An 18652-nucleotide genomic window follows, 5' to 3' on the forward strand; every position below is an offset into this window, starting at 1 on the left:
CCGGCACTCCACCTCTAAGGCATCCATCTCATTCCTCGTCAATATGAACAGGTTTGGGGGTCTCTGCTGGTCCTTGCCCTCTTGATGTTGTTATGGCATCTCTTCTCCTGAAAGCACAGAGGAGCATTGATTATTCCGTTCTCTACCTGCAGCACCATTGCAACTTGGTCAACCCCACCTGAGGAATACCTTGCAGGGCACACCTGAGTCATGGCCTGCAACCCGCAAAGCAATCAGGCCAAGCAGCCAGAGCTCACCGCCTTGGTCGGCACAGATATCGCTGACAGTTGGCACACAGACGCTTACACCCCTGACCATCACGGGGGACAGCCAGCTATTAACACTTCTCAACACAGATCCATGCCAACTCGGTTCTCACCCTTGCCGAGCACAGCAGATCGTTGAAACTTTTGTGGCACTGCACCCATGTGTGCTGTACAACATCATGGCCGCTGACCTGGGCTGACACCTCTGCCCATGCATTCTTGGTCAGGTGCGGTGGCCTCCTCTTGTCATTTCTGGGGATAAGGATGTCCCACCTGGCACTTACCTCTTCCATAAGGATTCCTAGGCACTCATCCGAGAACCAGGGGACTGAGTGCCCACAGGACTTGCCCTCTGGACTTGCCCTCCAGCCTGGCATGCCCAGCAGGTGCAGATACCGTTGCAGCTCAAAAAAAAATGTTTCGCCAAACAGCTCCAAAGCTACAAAGTGTCCCCTGGCAGCCTTCAGGGAGCTGCGTCTACTGCTTTTAAATCACCCACGGGTCACCATTGAACCCGACAGGCTCCCTCCCCCACTCAGCCCTTCAGGCCATTGAGCAGACCCGTTTCATGCAGGGAGGCCCTTAATTGGCCACCCAGCATGAAATTGCGTTGGAAATGCGATCTTTCTTGGGAGAGGATTATACGTCTGCTTTGGGGCCTGCCCAATTGGCGTGCACGCCAAGCATGAAATTCAGGCCCTGGAGTATTGTATACAGTTTTGGTCTCCTTATCTAAGGAAGGAAATACTTACCATAGAGGGAGTGCAACAGAGATTCACCAGACTAATCCCTGGGATGGTGGGATTGTCTTATGAGGAGAGATTGAGGAAACAGGGCCTGTATTCTCTCGAGTTTCGAAGAATGAGGGGTGATCTCATTGAGACTTAAAAAATTCTTACAGGGCATGACAGGGTGAATGCAGATTGGATGTTTCCCCTGGCTGGTGAGTCTAGAATCAGGGAACATAATCTCAGAATAAGGGGTAGGCCATTTAAGGCTGCGATGAGGAGGAATTTCTTCACTCAGAGGGTGGTGAATCTTTGGAATTCTCTACCCCAGAGGGCTGTGGAAGCTCAATCATTGACCATGTTCAAGATAGAAATCAATAGAATTCTGGAGACTAATGACATCAAGGGATATGAAGATAGCGTGGGAAAGTGGTGTTGAGGTAGATGACTAGCTATGATCTATTTGAATAGTGGAGCAGGCTCAACAGGCTGAATGGCCTACTCCCATTCCTATGCCAGGATTTTCCTGCCCCATCGTGGAGGGACCCGCTGTGAGAGACTCAGTGGCCCAGCCAAAAGCTAATTGACTTTCGGCTGGAGCAGACAATACTGGCAGTGGGCAGGGCTGGAAAATCCCGTCCTACGTTCCTATGACAATGACAAATGCATGCCTCCGTACTCCAGTGATAGTGAGTGTAATTACAGGATCACAGAGTTGTTACTGCACAGAAGAAGGCCATTTGTTCCGTTGTGTCTGCACCAGCTCTCTGAATGAGCAATTCACCTGGTGTCACTCACCTGCCTTCTCACTGTACGTGGCACATTCTTCCTTTTCAGATAATAATCCAATTCCCTCTTGAATGCCTCGATAGAACCTGCCTCCACCACACCCTGAGGCTGTACATTCCAGATCTTAACCACTCACTGCGTGGAAAAAGTTTTCCCTCCTATCTCCATTGCTTTTTTTGTTGATTACCTTAAAAGCTCAAATTATAAGTTATGATAAACGCAATTTTGGGGGAATATTCCTAGGGGGCAATGTTCCCTCTAAGCTGCATCAGCTCCTTTAAGTTATTGTGCAAACGCATCCATGCAAAAATGTTTAAAGGGCCTTTGCACATAGAGAAATCATTCACTCATTTCAAAAAAAATTAAAGGATATTTTGCTAGGGAATGTTGCTCTTGACTTTTTCCATTGATGAGAAAAATTAAATTATGATACTAATTTCTTGGCAGTGTTTCAACTATATTTGACAAATAAGCATTAATATACATGTGCTAATATGCTCTATTGATTGACAACTGCAATTCTTTTACAAGCGTTAGGTCACTATGGGTTATCTTAAATGGCAGTAATTTTTCATAGTGACAGATAGAGACATATTTTGGCATGATGCATTGTTTCAATTTTTCTCTGAGGTAATTTTTGCCTAAATATAAAGCAGGTAGCAAGTTATTTTTCCATGAACCAGAAGACTTTGACCTATGAAAAAAAAATTAAATTAAAGTTAATTGTGTTTCCACATACACAAACAGAATATGTCCACTAGTGGATTGAGTGGTAATAAATAAGTAGCTTAAAATTATGTTGTAATAAGCTGCAAGCCTTTCCATTTAGGAAGAACTCTTATCCCAGAGGAAAGCTATTAAATGTATTAAAACTATTCAACACCTTCAAAATAAATACCCTACTCACAGGTACTCAATTAATTAAAAATAAGCTTGCCTGTTAACAACTTTTTTTCCTCTTTATGAGAAAGGTCTGCATCTTCTTTCTTGCTTATTATAACACAGTGTAGCTTGTGACTTTTTCCATCTACATCTGTAACCCATCCAACGTCCTCCACCACTTTAACAGTTTCCAGTTTCTTTGCCCTAACCATCTCTTTTTCACGGTAAACATCCAATCTCTCAACATTTCCAACTTTTGAACGCCCACAACATCAAACATTTGTACAAATGTCCCTAAATTTCTTCATGCCATCTGCTTGCCTGGACAGTTCTTTCGACTAGTTCACCATCCTCTGCATTAAGTATTTACATCTAAATTGTTTGTGCACATTTTAAGCTCGAATCAGTATCAGCTGATGTCAGAGTGTGTGGCAATCTTAAACATATTATTGGGGTTCAGTTTATTCATTCACTTAAGAATACAGAATAATATCTCCTCTGAAGCTTTTCCTTACTCCTAACTCCGATGCTTTAATCTAAGTCACCCATTTCTAAACTCTACATTGCCACTACTGTGCTAGTGATTATAATTTACACAGCACTTTTGGTGTGATCGAACCAGTCACCTCCTGGGAATTATGCTCAATCCCACTTTGGGTGTGTTCATACCAGTCACCTCCTGGGAATTATGCTCAACCCCTCTAACTGCACATCCCAAGATCCAGTTGGCTTTCCTTACTTCTCGTACGCTGCACTGTTGGTTTCAGTTAACAATTTACCAATATGCCCTTTGTTTCCTGTAACATAAAATCAACTAGTTTATGTTTTCTCTAGCAATGCACTAGTGACCGTTTACCATGTCAACGAAGCTCCATTCACAACCATCCTTTTCTTTCTCTGGTTTAACTAATTTTCAGTCCACCTCAGTCGCTTGCCTATTATTCCATGTCTCCCTACCTTAATGGATTAATCAACTGTATGACATGGCATCATCAACCATGGGGAAATCTAAATATATTACATTCACAAAATTTAAATTGTGAACAAGTTCCATAATTTCCTTCAAGAACTTCAATAAACGTGTTAGACAAAAACTACCTCCCAAACCATCATGGTGATTCCCTCTTACTTTATCATAATTGCATGGGTGTTTCATTGCTTTCAGAATGCTTTCTAACTTTTTATCCACCACTGATATTGCACTCTTTTTCCTTTTATTCATTCATTCATGAGATGTGGGGGTCGCTGACAAGGCCAGCATTTGTTGCCCATCCCTAATTGCCCTTGAACTGAGTGGCTTGCTAGGCCATTTCAGAGCTATCCCACATTGCTGTAGGTCTGGAATCACATGTGGGCCAGACCAGGTAAGGACGACAGATTTCCTTCCCTAAAAGGCATTAGTGAACCAGATGGGTTTTTTTTTTAACGGCAATCAATAATAGTTTCATGGTTGCCATTACTGAAATTAACTTTATATTCCAGATTTATTAATTTAATTTAAACTCCACCAACTGTTGTGGTGGGATTTGAATTCATGTCCCCAGAGCATTAGCCTGGGGCTTTGGATTATTAGTCCAGTGACATTACCACTATGTCACCATCTCCCCTTAAATTCACTGAACTGGAATGTAATGGGTTGGATTCAGAAGGAAGTGAGGTTGGAAAGGGATTTGAACAGTGATGGATACAAGGAAGTGCTCAGAGAGGATCTCACTATGGATGAGGAGTTCTTCAGACACCAATAGAGAAAAGGAGGGATGATATCTTGGGAAAACATTTAGGATGCAGTTTGAAGACAGCAGATAATGAAGATTTTAAAGGAGATGTGAGAGGGATGGAACAGCTTCAGGTGCACAAAGAAGGCAAAGGTACCAGATGCGTAGAGGGAGAGGCCAAGGTGTGACTTGGGGATAAGGATTGCACTGTGACTGTTGTGGTTTGAGCAGGGCAGGTGGTGGAAAGTATAAACCATGTAGAAAGGAATTGGTATGGGCAAGGTGTGGGCATCTATGGACCATAGCCAGAATATCAATGTCATCTGCAATCAAGTGGTGGATGACAATGACCTTGTTTGCAAAGTAACAGACATTCTGAAGGGATATGTAGAGAGGGGTGGTAAATGTTGATCTATTGACAGAGTCTAAAGGAGCACTGGTAGATGGGTTGAGTGGGAAGAAAAGAAACTTGATGATGTTAGCCCCCATTAGGTGCACCAGGCAGGAGAGGTGGTAAGAGAAGAGGATGCAGCAGTTTGGGGTCTGCTTATAAGGAGGTAGCAATGGGTGCATTTATTAGCCTTTTGAAAATGTCGTAAGAGGCACAGAGGGTAGCTGTGACCATTTTCAAAGACAATTTAAGCTTGGGATAGCAAATGGATACAGTATTAGGAAGGCAGAGGAAGATGGATAAGTTAGAGAAGGGATTTGGAGGGCAAAGAAAGGGGAGAAATAAAAGGTAGCAATGCCTGATAAAAGGAAGGCGAAGAGAAAACAGGCTGAGATGAAAAAAAGGGAAGGTAGAAGTGCTAGGCTCAAGTCCAGAGAGATAGCTAAAATGTACACATGAATAGATACAAAAGGATTTGAAGTTACATAGGCATGGTGAGATGTAGTGATGTAACCAGAGGAGATAAAATACAATTAGACTTGTTCACTCGTGAACCAGGGTCCAGATTCAGATGCAGATGTGGAGGGGGAGTGAATCCAGGAGCTGTTCAAAGAGCAGAGTATGAGTTGGGCAATAATCAGGTTGTTTCATGGAATCAGAAGACTGAGCAGGTGTAGAAAATTGATTCAAGATCATTCCATGGGAGACGCATCCAAAGCAAATTACATTAATGTCACACAAGTGTCAGGCGATGACCATCTTCAGCAACAGAAGGCCCAACACCACAACCTTGGGGAAAGGAGGAATAGATAGAAAATGTGACCTTGCCAGCATCACCTATATCTCGAGATCAAATTTTAAAATAACTTGGTGCCTCACAGTTCCTATTTTCATCTTCATACTGGCAACATATTTGGAAATACTTTACATTTATTTGAATATTTCTGCAATCTTAACCTAATTTTCTATTTCTCTTGATTGCCTGGATTCTGTGTTCAGTTGTTCCATGATGTAAATTTGTCTTGAGGTTTTGCATGTTTTCTGTCCAGAAATCAGTGCCATCTGGGTGAAATTGACTCGAAATAATGCAAAAGATTACACATTTACTGCTGGTCCATTCCAAATCCTTCGACAACTTTCTTGGCTCTTTCATTGCTTACTATACATGCCAGCAGAGCAGTGAAGCTGCAACTTATAATTAAAACATCTTATTCATGCTTAATGTAGCAAATCAATGTAGCATTGTAACATGACATATGATCAGTTACTGACACACAGGATGGGCTGCAGGTTGAACATGTGTTTTTGTTCCTTCATTTCTAACATCTCAAGGCTGCTTCACTAATTGCAAGAGCAAGATGGCATTCGATACAAGGAAACAGACCTAAACTAGAGTTAGGCCCAGAATTTACAAGCCCTTGGTTTGTTTTGAAGAGCTCACTTAGACCAGTGGCGACGGTGGCATCCTTCCATCTACGTAAGATGATGGACATGCAGCAAATCAAATCCTTTGGGCTGGGGTGAGCTTCATATGGTCTACGTAAGATGATGGACATGCAGCAAATCAAATCCTTTGGGCTGGGGTGAGCTTCATATGGTGTACTTTTGGTGATGGCTGAAGAGACCAATCCGTGAGAGGCAGGTTCTGCCACAAGTGCAGCATAAGAATTGGTTGTCAGGTGTTGTTGTGAGTTGTTTTTGGTGTTGGCGCCTGTTGCCAAGCCGCTGTAACCACTGATCATCACGCATGTCAGCTCTCAATAGACACCTTTGTCTATAATAGTATCAAGGGAGGTAGAGGAAAGTAAAGGAAGATCAGCCTGGCATAAGCTCATACACATTCACTCATCCATAGGCATACAAACATATGCAATTAACCTCTATTTTAAAGTTTTTTTGAAGCCAATATTATAATAATTGCTCTTAATAATTCACTTTTATAGACCTAGAAAAATTGACTACCAGCTTAGGTGATGGCTTGTCACAACATCTTTTATCTTTCTCACCAATATTTGCATAGTTATGCATTATCCTGAAATTTCAATAAGTGAGCTCGAGGAAGTAGCCATGGGTTTGTCACGGTGCAGAGGTGAGGAGGAACAAATTGTGTTGTCAGAGGAGGTGCAAGCACCTTCAGCTCAAATTAATATTTGGGTGCTATCAATGAAATCTGTGCTTTCAAAGATATCATCGGGCAATGTAATTCCATGGCAAACAGAGCTGAAAGTGCTGGACTTGCTGACCAATGCATAAGTAACTTGTTTGATATATCTGTAGACACCACATAAATTGATGTTACAGATGATCCATGTGCTAACCTGGAAGATGGCAAGGCAGAAATGATAAGGGTGATGATGATGACTATCATTGACAGTGTCATCCTAATATTGCATGCTAGGTGCAGGTGCATTTACAATAGATAAATGAGCTTAGCAACTGCCTTTGTACTTATGTAGTGTTTGCAGAGGGAGATTTTCGCTGTCATTGATAGTTAGGTCTTCCAGACCCTGCAAATTCATTTGGTAGCATAATTGCAGATAATCCAGCTCTCGCACCAGATAGCCTCTCATGTGCATCTGATCTCACTATATTTCATCTTGGACCAGAATTACCTTTATGTTGACTTGCTATCTAGGACTCTGGGGCTTATAGTTCTATGTATTAGCATTCACTGAGTTGCAGTGATTGTTTGATTTTTAAGGCATTCTTTTCTTATTCCCTGTTCTTTTATGATTGTCATGTTCTGTCGAACGCTTGCAATTGTTTTATTTATAATTGCACTTGTGGAGATTCTATCATACATTATTCTGCTGCTTTTCTTTTTACATAAACATCTCTTGCATATTCTAGTGCCAAAATTCACTAAAAAAAAATTAAAAAGATGAAAATGAAAAAAACCTCCAAAATGTCCTCTGCTTTTTTGAGAACTATTATGCATGGCTTTCCCTTGACTCCCACTCCAGTGATCAAGCAGATGACTTGAAGATGACTGGAAGATTGTGCATAGCGCAAATTGAAACAGATTTTTATCTGATTTCCCCATCCTCACACACTAGCTGGAAGATACACCCTTTGCAATTTTGCCTTCAAAGCAATACTGATGCAAGAACGCAAGAACACTAAGGCCCATTGAACCTCCTGTGTCATTCAATACAATCATGGCTGATCTTAGGCTTCAATTCCGCTTTCCTGTCTGCTCCCCATATCCCTTGATTCCCTGAGAGACCAACAATTTGTCTATCCCAGCCTTAAATGTATTCAATGATGGAGCATCCACAGTCCTCTGGGGTAGAGAAATGCAAAGCTTCACAACCCTTTGAGTGAAGTAATTTCTCATCACCTCAGTCCTAAATGATCAGCACCTTATCCTGAGACTGTGCCCCTGTGTTTTAAATTTTCCAACCAGCGAAAACAATTTCTCAGCATCCGCTCTATCAAGCCCCTTCAAAATCTTGTATGTTTCAATGCGATCGCCGCACATTCTTCTAAACTCCAGAGAATGTAAGCCCAGTTCAAGTGCACCAGATGCATGGGAACACCACCAGTTTCAAGTTCCCCTCCAAGCCACACACCATCCTGACTTGGAACTACATCACCGTTCCTTTACTGTCACTGGGTCAAAATCTTGAAACTCCCTTCCTAACTGTGGATGTTCCTACAACACGTGGACTGCAGCAGTTCAAGAAGGCAGCTCAGCACCACCTTCTCAAGGGCAATTAGGGATGGGCAATAAATGCTGGTCTAGCCAGCGATGCCCGCATCCCATGAATGAATAAATAAATAAGTTTACTCAGCCTCTCATCATAGGACAACCCCCTCATCGCAGGGACTAATTTAGTGAATCTTGACTGTACCATCTCCAATGCAAGTATATCCTCCCTAAATATGGAGACCAAAACCGTACAGTATTCCAGATGTGGTCTCACCAAAAGAAATGTCTTTAAGAATGATTAGAGGAGAAAATTCAGGATGATTTTGGGACTAAGTGTTAATGAACCTTTGATTTTTAATATTGGAAAATATTTCCAGGAAATTCTTCCGAATTTTGATTTTTCAAAAATTGCTAAAAATCAGTAGAAATAAATATTTTTAAAGTTAAAGGGAAATCAGGGAGACATTGTGTTAAGAACTATAAAAAGTACATTTAAATTATTTTAAAGAAAACTGAAATAAAAGATGGTAATTAGAACATCATGTCCAAGGAGGAGGAACAGTGGAGCCCAAATCCTGCATGGCCCCAGTAACTACGACTGGTGCCACAAACTGTTATAAGAAGGATACAGCTACCACTGCAGCATGCATTGAGGTGACCACATGCTCTAGGGCTAACAGCATGTTGATGCCACATAGCAGAATCCTGCACATGTTAGTGGTAGATCTATCCACACTCTCCCCATGTTACAATTGCTCCCTGGCAAGTGGTCCAATATATACAATATATATGCTGGTGCACAGAAAGCACTTTTCTTTTAAAAGGCTGGGCTCCTAAAATCTGCATCTGTGCACTTGCAGAGGGGAGACAGTGGTGTAGTAGTAATGTAACTGGACAGGTAATCCATAGACTCAGGCACCTGCTCTGGGGGGGCATGTGTTCAAATTCCAGCACGGCAGCTGGTAGAATTTGAATTCAGTTAATAAATCTGAAATTGAAAGCTAGTCTCAGTAATGGTGACCATGACAGCAATCATCGATTGTTGTAAAAACCCATCTGGTTCAGTAATGTCTTTTAGGGAAGGAAATCTGCCGTCCTTACCTGGTCAGGCCTGCATGTGACTCCAGAACAATGTAGTTGACTCTTAACTGACCTCTGAAATGGCATAGCAAGCTACTCAGTTCAAGGGCAATTAGGGATGGAGAAAAATTGCTGGCCTTGCCAGTGATGTCCAAATCCCACAGAAGTGTAAAAAAATTGTAGAATGCAAGCTTGCCCTCCATTGAGCCATTTCCTATCCTATCCTTTCAATTTACACCCTCTCGTGCTCTGTGAATCACCTTGTGCAGGCTCTTGTATGAGTGTGTGACAGTGTATCTTTAAAATAGCTGCCCCCCCACCCCGCCCTCACTGCCCTCCTTCATTGCAGGGCCCAAATAATGTTAAGAATCTAGAAAAAAAGGCAGAGGGACAAGCATACAAGCGTAAACAGAAGCTGATAAGTGGTAGTAAATTAAAGTTCCAGATTGTCACTCTTTTGCGTGTGGAAGCTGGAGAATTGAGTGGAAAGAGAAAATATGGCTTTAAGCCCCATCATCTCCAATGCTTGGTATGCTCTCCCTGGCAGTGAGATTAATCCTCTGTTGGAAGTGCAGTTTATAAAATCATGGCACCATCTCTCATTTTTGAGATCTCACTGTAATTTGCCTGAATTTCACCTGCAAGAAAAATGGGCATGGGTTAGTCTGTGCCCTGTCGAAAGATTGTTAAGAAGCAGTAGCAGTGGAAATATAGGAATAGGAGTAGGCCTTTCAGCCCATCGAACCTGCTCCACCATTCAATACGATCATGGCTTATCATCCACTTCAGTGCCTTTTTCCCACACTATCCCCATATCTCTTTATCTCATTGGTATTTAGAAATCTGTCAATCTCTCCTTTAAACATATTCAATGACTGAGCTTCCAAAGCCCCCTGGAATAGGGAATTCCAAAGATTCACAACCCTCTGAGTAAAAAAAATTATCTTCATTTCGGTACTAAGTGGCTTCCCCCTTATTTTGAAATTGTGTCCCCTGTTTCTAGACTCCCCAACCAGGGGAAACATCTTACCTGCATCTACCCTGTCTATCCCGTTAAGTATTTTGTAGGTTTCAATGAGATCACCTCTCATTCTTCGAAATTCTAGAGAATACAGGCCTAATTTCCCCTGTCTTCTTCATCAGACAGTCCTGCCATCCTGCGAACGAATCTGGTGAACCTTTGTTGCACTCCCCCTATGGCAATAATATCTTTCCTAAGGTAAGGGGACCAAAACTGCACACATTACTCCAGGTGAAGTCTAACCAAGGTTCTATACAATTGAAGCAGGACTTCGCTACTCCTGCACTCAAATCCTCTTGCGATAAAGGCTAACATACCATTAGCCTTCCTAATTGCTTGCTGCACCTGCATGTTAGCCTTCATTTACTTATTGACAAAGACACCCAGGTCCCTTTGTACATCTACACTTTCCAATCTCTTACCATTTAAGAAATACTCTGCACATCTGTTCCTCCTACCAAAGTGGATAACCTTACATTTTTCACATTATATTCCATCAACTATGTTCTTGCCCACTCACTAAGTCTGTCCAAATCCTCTTGAAGCCACTTTGCATCTTCCTTACAACACACATTCTCACCTAGCTTTGTGTCATCCACGAACCTGGAAATATTACATTTGGTCCCCACATCCAAATCATTGATATATTGTGAACAGCTGGGGCCCAAGTACTGATCCTTGCGGTACCCACCAGTAACTGCCTGCCAATGTGAGAATGACCCTTTTATTCCTACTCTCTGTTTTGTGCCTGTTAGTCAATCCTTAATCCATGCCAGTATATTACCTCCATGTGCTTTAATTTTACTAGCCAGGGCCCTGTGGGGGACTTTATCAAAAGCCTGCTGAAAATCTAAGGGCAGAATATTGCGCTTGTCGGGCAGGCGCATGCCCAGCCCAAATGAGCGTAAAATGACACACGATGACGTCAGGCAAACGTCCCGATGTCATCGCACACTTGCACAATATTTTGGTTGGCGGGCAGCACGGGAGTTGGCTGCTAGCCTGCCGACAATTAACAGGCATTTAAGGCCATTAAAGATCTAATTAAATGAAAGTTTTCGCTACACATCCCACTTGTGGTTGGCGGGCAGGCGAAAAGGCAAAGTGAGTTTTGGATTTTTTGCGAAACCTCATCCACGGGTGGGATGAAGTTTCGATCAATCATTAAAATTTTTTCAAACTAATTTCTAGCATGTCCCTGCTCATGTGACAGAATCACATGAGGGGACATGTTATTAACATTTTTAAAATCCTTTTTTATTTTCAAAAATCTTCATCTCCCTGAGGCAGCTCTGTGCCTCAGGGAGCCTTTCCTGTGCGCATACGCGAAATTCCGCGCTTGCCCTTCTCCCCCCACAACACAGGCAGCGCTGAGCACTGCAGCGCACATTTCACACTGGAGGCCTGCCAGCGTGAAATCACGGTTGGGGTCCCGATGATGGGCGGCAGTCGATTTTGTGGCTGCCCCCGGGTCCCGCCCGCTGTGCCTGCCTGCCGTGGGCAAAATTCTGCCCTAAGTATACTACATGCACCGACTCCTCTTTATCAATTCTGTTAGTAACATCCTCAAAAAACTCCCAATAGGTTCGTCAAACATGATTTCTCATCCTTAAACCCATGCTATGTCCAATCAGATAATTATTATTCAAGTGTCCATTTATCACACCCCTTATTATGGATTCTAGCATTTTCCCTACTATTGACGTAAGGCTAACAGGTCTATAGTTCCCCATTTTCTCTCTCCCTCCCTTCTTAAATAGTGGGGTGACATTTGCTACCTTCCAATCTGTAGGAACCATTCCAGAATCTGAACAATTTTGAAAGTTGATCACCAATGCATCCACTATCTCCATAGCTACATTTTTCAACACTCTGGGATTGAGATCATCATGTTCCAGGGACTTATCAACCTTCAGTCCCATTAATTTCTCCAACACAACCTTCTTACTGATACTAATTTCCTTCAATTCCTTATTCTCCTTGGTCCCTAATTCTGGGAGATTTCGTGTATCTTCCTCATTGAAGACAGACACAAAGTAATCATTTAGCTTCTCTGCCATTTCTCTGCTCCCCATTATAATTTCTCCTGATTCTCCTTGTGTAATGGGCCCATATTTGTCTTAACCAAATGTTTCCTTTTTACATACCTATAGAAACTTTTACAGTCCATTTTTATGCTTTTTGCTAGTTTACATTCATATTCTATTCTCTCTTTCCTTATGGGCAGAACTTTTCATCCCGACCCGAACGGGTGTAAAATATTGTGTGATGAAGTCGGGTGAGCAACTCGATGTCATCACGCACTCGTGCGATATTTCACTCAGCAGGTGTGCGCGGGTGCCAGAGCAATGCCTGCCATTAATTAACAGGCCACTTAAGGCCCTTAACAGTCAAATTGACTGTGAGTTTTCCTTGCCTGTGTGATTTTCTGCTTGTCACATGGGCAAAACGGGCAGGCAGCCAGCAGACATTTTCACAAACCTCATCGAAGGGCGGGATAAAAAGGGTCAGCAGCATTGCCAGTGTGAGTAGTGAGCAGTTTTGGAGATAGTTTGCAGCTGGTTGCTTATTGGTACTTGGTAGCTTCATCTCTGTTTGGGCTTCATTCTTAGCTTTTCTAGGCTTCATTTCAGGACTCTATGCTGTCTGCCAGGCCCCCTGAGGATTCAGACCGTGTGGACCCTTTCAGGTATCAGACAACCTTCTGTAACTGTGGTAATGGGGATTGTGGTCTCCGCTGGAAGCACCTCCTCTGGGGAAGAACAGAGGGGCAGAAGGGAGAGAAGGTCAGGTGTCCCAATGCAGCTTCCAGGGGAGGGGCCTGTGGGAGGAGAGGCACAGGCACAGGGGGCGCAGGGCCAGCAGGAAGTCCAAGACGGAAGGGGCCACAGAAGACGCCACTATCCTGCTGCCAGGCTTTACAGGCGGTGATGCAGCTACCTCAATATGTCTGAGGTGAAATGCCGAAGGAGGCTTCACCCCTCAAAGGAGAGCATGACCTCCATTTGCCAGATGATTGGGCCTGAGATCAGCTCTGACTGTATGCGTGGACATCCCATGCCAGAGGCTCTGAAGTTCACATTGGCCCTCAACTTTTATGCCTCCAGCTCTTTCCAGGGGTCAGTGGGGGATCTTTGTGGAGTCTCCCAATCAGCTGTCCACAATTGCATCAAGCTGATGACAGAAGCTCTGTTCAGGCAGATAATGACCTTTATTCTTTATTGTATGGACAAGGCCAGCTAGGCTGAGCAAGCCAGAGGCTTTGCAGCGATTGTTGGGTTCCTCTGCCGTCGACTGCACACATGTGGCCATCAAGGTGCCAGCGGGACAGCCGAGTGCCTTCGTCAACAGGAAGGGATTCCATTCCATGAACGTGCAGATAGTGTATGACCTCAGGATGCAGATTTTGTAAGTCTGTGCAGCGTACCCTGGCAGCTCCCATGACATGTACCTCCTGAGTCACTCCCAGGTGCCGAGGCTCTTCAGTGCTTCAGCCCGACTAGATGGATTGCTGCTGGGTGACAATGGCTATCCGTTGAAGAGGTGGATCATGACGCCTCTCCGCCACCCAAGAACAGAGGCAGAGAAGTGTTACAACACAAGTCATGCCTCCACAAGCACGGTGGTAGAGAGGACCATAGGTCTTCTCAAGATGTGCTTCCGATGCTTAGAGCGTTCAGGGGCAGCGCTACAAAAACCCCCAGAGCAAGTGTCACTGAATGTGGTTGCATGCTGCGCTCTCTACAATCTGGCACTGGCAAGGGGGGATCCACTGGAGGAAGGGGATCTTAATGCAGCTGCACAGGCCACAGATGATGAGTCCAATAATGAGTCCGAAGATGAGCACAGTGAGGAGAACACTGAGGGTGTGGAGCCAGACGTTGGTAACCTCCAGGGAGGCAGGGACACCAGGGATGCCTTGATCCAACGCTCCTTCAGCTAGGCTACCAAGGATCAGCTTCAAACGCATGCCAGTGCTGCCTCCTCCATCCCAGATGTCTGAAAGGACCCTTTCCTTTGAACACAAAGAACATTCAGTGCCTGTGCAACAAAGTTCAGAGCCACTTACGTTCAGCATTACATACTGGCTTACTCTGCATCAATGAAATAAAAAGGTGAAGCATACTCAGGCCATGATGACAAAAACAAAATTTATCTCATTTGGACAATTCTAGACTATTAACATAAACTTCCCTGATCTTCATTCCCAGACCAGTACAGTTAAAGTAAACATAAATAATATTATGGCTAATCTCACCTGCCCGATGAGGGAAAAATTCTGCCCTATCAGTTTCTTGGTCCTCCTTTGCTATATTCTAAAATCTTCCCAATCCTCAGGTTTACTACTATTTCTGGAACTCTATAGGCCTTTTCTTTTAATCTTATACAACCCTTAACTACCTTAGTTAGCCACGGTTGACTGACTTTTCTTTTTGGGTTTTTATGCCTTGAAGGAATGTATAGTTGCTGTCAGCTATGTAATAATTCTTTAAGGACTATCTATTGCCTATGTACTGTCATACCTTTTTGTGTATTTTCCCAATCCACCTCAGCAAATTGCCCCTCATACCTCATCATTTCCTTTGTTCAAATTTAACACCCTGGCTGCAGATTGAACTACCTCAGTTTCAAACATAACCTAAAATTCAATCATATTATGGTCACTCACCCCTTGTTCTTTTACAGCAACGTTATTAATTAGCCCTTTCACATTACATAATACAAGACCTAAAATAGTTTCTTCTCTAGTCGTTTCCTCTACATACTGCTCTAGAAAAGCTTCCCTAACACACTACAGAAACTCATCCTCCACAGGTGCTGCTGTTTAGTCTCTATGCAAGTTGAAGTCACCCATGATCACTGTATTATCCATGCTACATGCTTCTTTAATCTCCTGATTCATACCATGCACCACACTACTACTACTGTTTGGTGGCCTATAAACAAGTCCTAAGTGTTTGCTGCCTCTCGCTGTTTCTTAGCTCTAGGCAAGAAAAGTAAGTCACTGCGAGGGAATAGAGAATTTTGAGTCTTGTGTCCCAGTAGGAGAAAATGTGGTAAATTATTCTGTTGTCATTGGAGAAGAAGTTTTACAATTGGACAAGGGCAGCGGCTAAAGTAGGGTAATACAGTACTGTGGAGAAGTAAGAGAGATGTGAAGCGAGGTCTTGCCATCGATCCTGCTAAGGTCATTAAATTATTCCTGCATTACAGCCAAATCATAGGAATGATTCTGTTGGCATTCCCCAGCCACTTCTCTCCATTGCTGCAGATATTGTTGTCCATTGTTGGGGCACTGAAAAAAGAGCATTACTGGTCCTCACTTGTTTCCTGGGTATCTCTGTGGCAGTATCTGAAAATTGGGGTGCTTTTGCTGCCTTCAATCTGCCTCTGCTTCAGTAATGCACTGTCTACTGGCGATCACCTAAAATTCCACTTCTTTCAGAGGTACAGGTCAACTAGATTTCCCACCCTCCCAAATGGTGAACTGCCTATAAGTAATGCCATTAGCACTGACAGCTGCCTCCAGTTTTTTAAAAGAGGCTTAATCTGAAAAAAAAAACAATTGCGCTTTTTTTTGGCTAGTGTACTGGAAGTCTTGCCCATCATTTACCCAATCTGCGGCATATATCAAGATTACTACCATTATTTCTTTCCATTATATATTCAAAATTGTTGGTGAATCTGACTGTATTTCTCCTGACAGCTGCTGGGATCACAGTATTTCTGCAGAAATTTTGTTCAGGGTGAGGCAAAATGTATGATGGAGTGGATTATACATATTCTGTAGTGGGAAAGGATTGGAATTGCTAAAAAATTATGGTGTTTTCTTATATTTTTGTGTTGATTGAAGTGCTTCATGCAACCAGAACAGTGCAACATCAAAATAGCTATAATCACCAAAAAATTATTCATTTATAGGATGAGTACATCACAGGCCAGGCCAACATTTATTGTCCATTCCTAATTGCCCTTGAGAAGGTGATGATGAGCTGTCTTCTTGAACCACTGAGGTCTGTGTGGTGTAGGGAGTTACAAAATTTCAGCCCAGTGGTGATGAAGGAATGACGATATATTCCAAGCCTGGATGGTGTGTGACTTGTGGGAGGAAGCTTGGAGATGGTGGTGTTCCCCTGTACCGTTTGCCCTTATTCTTCTAGGTGGTAGAGTCTCTGAGTTTGGAAGGTGCTGTTGAAGAAACTTAGACACGTTGCTGCATACATCTTGTAGATGGTATATATGGCCAGAATATTGTCGTCGGCGTGCGGGGAGGGCCCAACACGCCGACGCAGAAAATGACACGAGATGACATCGGGCGTGCGTCGCAATGTCATCACGCATCATCTTGATTTTTCATTCCAGCTGCGCACCCGCCGAACTGTCAACTACCTATTAAGGCCATTAGAAAAGTATTTACCCCTATCAACAATGCTGCCTGTACAACCTTAAGGTTGGCGGGCAGGCAAAGAGCCCAAGCCGGCTTCGCGTTTTCCAGTAAACCTTATCGATGGGTGGGATGAGGTTTCCTGAAGGTTTAATCAAATTCATTAATTAATTTTGCTACATTGACAAATATGTCACAGCTCATGTGACACTGTCACATGAGGGGACATGTCTGAATAATTTTTCTCTATTTATTAAAAAGTTTGATTATGTACTTCATCTCCCTGAGGCAGCTCTGTGCCTCAGGGAGGTAGCTGCATTCTTCCGTGCACATGCATGAAAGAGCGCCGGCCCTGACTGTCCCTCCTCCCCCCACCCGCTCCAGAACGCGCATTACGCTGGGCGGGCCTTAATTGGCCCATCCACATAAAATGGCGGCACGCAGCTGATTGCAGGTGGCAATCGGCTCCGCACCCACTCCTGCCCAGCCCTCCCGACATAGGTAAGGTGCAGCCCTATGTTATAAATGGCCTATGTAAATTATGAATAATTAAGGAAAATTTTCAGGGATATGGTGAAAGAGCCGATGAGTGAGACTAATACGGGGGCGGGGAACCTTTTTCCTATCACAGGCCATTCAAACATAAACAAAATCAGCCACGGGCCACACACATAAAAATCAACTTCATGTAGTTTTTTTAGAGAGAATACAGAACGTTCAACTCACCCACTGTTTCAATGCGATGGCTGAATTTCAATATCATATTGTTAAATATTATTATAGTAATTTTGCTGATGCTTTTATCCAAAGCAAATTCTTAATGAGGATAATAAATGCTATTTTGAAGGTGCTGCTCTCAAAGGTCTATATTTTTAGAAATCTTGCTGCAGGTCGGATGAAACTGAGCAACGGGCCAGACCCAGCCCACGGCCGTAGGTTCCCCACCCCTGGACTAATAGGATAGCTTCTGTGCTGTATGATTCTATGATTTAAAAGAGCATATTTATATTTGTTTCATTCACTCATCAGTAATTTTCATACAGAATCACACTGCGTGAAAGTTTATGGGATTCGAGAAAATTATCCATGGCCAGGATCGATAAACTGTGTTTTACCATTAATTGTTAAAAGAAAAATTGTTATCTTCTAAAGCAATACAAAGAGCACCTTGGCAAATAAAATGGCATATATAAGATGATTTGGTGCATGATCTGGAGAAACTGTTGGGAGTAGGAATGTAGAATTACCCTTATAGTTTTTATAAATATGTGTATTCAATTTTAATTGCCTTTTTTTCTCATTCAGGGATTGATGGGCTGTCACTGGAGATCTCTAATATTGTTGATATTAGGGGTGAAATAAATCAAGAAATTGCTATGAGGCTGATCACAGACGTCAAAAGCAACAATCAGTTCTACACTGACCTGAATGATTTCCAGGTACTTAAACTATTGAAATATATGCAAAAAGCTTTAAGGCAGTTCTGCCCAAATTAAAATAATGGCTAATCTTAAATGTTACATAGTACGATTTATAGCTCACTTTCAAGAAACTCATGGTATATTGTTATGGTGAAATCTAGAGGCAGTTTTTATTTAGATTTTCACAGCACTCATTCTTTTTGCTTCTAATTTTAAAGGTAGAATGCTGATGGAATTGTTGCTATAATTTAATTGAACCAAGTATTTGTTTTACTCACTTTAGTTTTTAATGGAATTTTCACAGTAATATTTACAGGTACAG

At 42.8% G+C, this 18652-nt stretch overlaps 1 protein-coding gene across 4 annotated transcripts in view; it reads left to right on the top strand.

The window, feature by feature from the left end:
• Window positions 1-18652, top strand: part of man2a1 (mannosidase, alpha, class 2A, member 1) — a 273921-nt gene that overhangs the window by 196392 nt on the left and 58877 nt on the right. For all 4 annotated transcript variants that reach the window (XM_078566067.1, XM_078566076.1, XM_078566084.1 and 1 more), the window contains one exon: window positions 18215-18348. In XM_078566067.1, coding sequence (XP_078422193.1) covers window positions 18215-18348 — 134 coding nt within the window. The remainder of the gene's footprint in view (window positions 1-18214; window positions 18349-18652) is intronic.

Source organism: Cetorhinus maximus, chromosome 2, assembly GCF_964194155.1.
Source record: "Cetorhinus maximus chromosome 2, sCetMax3.hap1.1, whole genome shotgun sequence".
Lineage (NCBI taxonomy): Eukaryota > Metazoa > Chordata > Chondrichthyes > Lamniformes > Cetorhinidae > Cetorhinus > Cetorhinus maximus.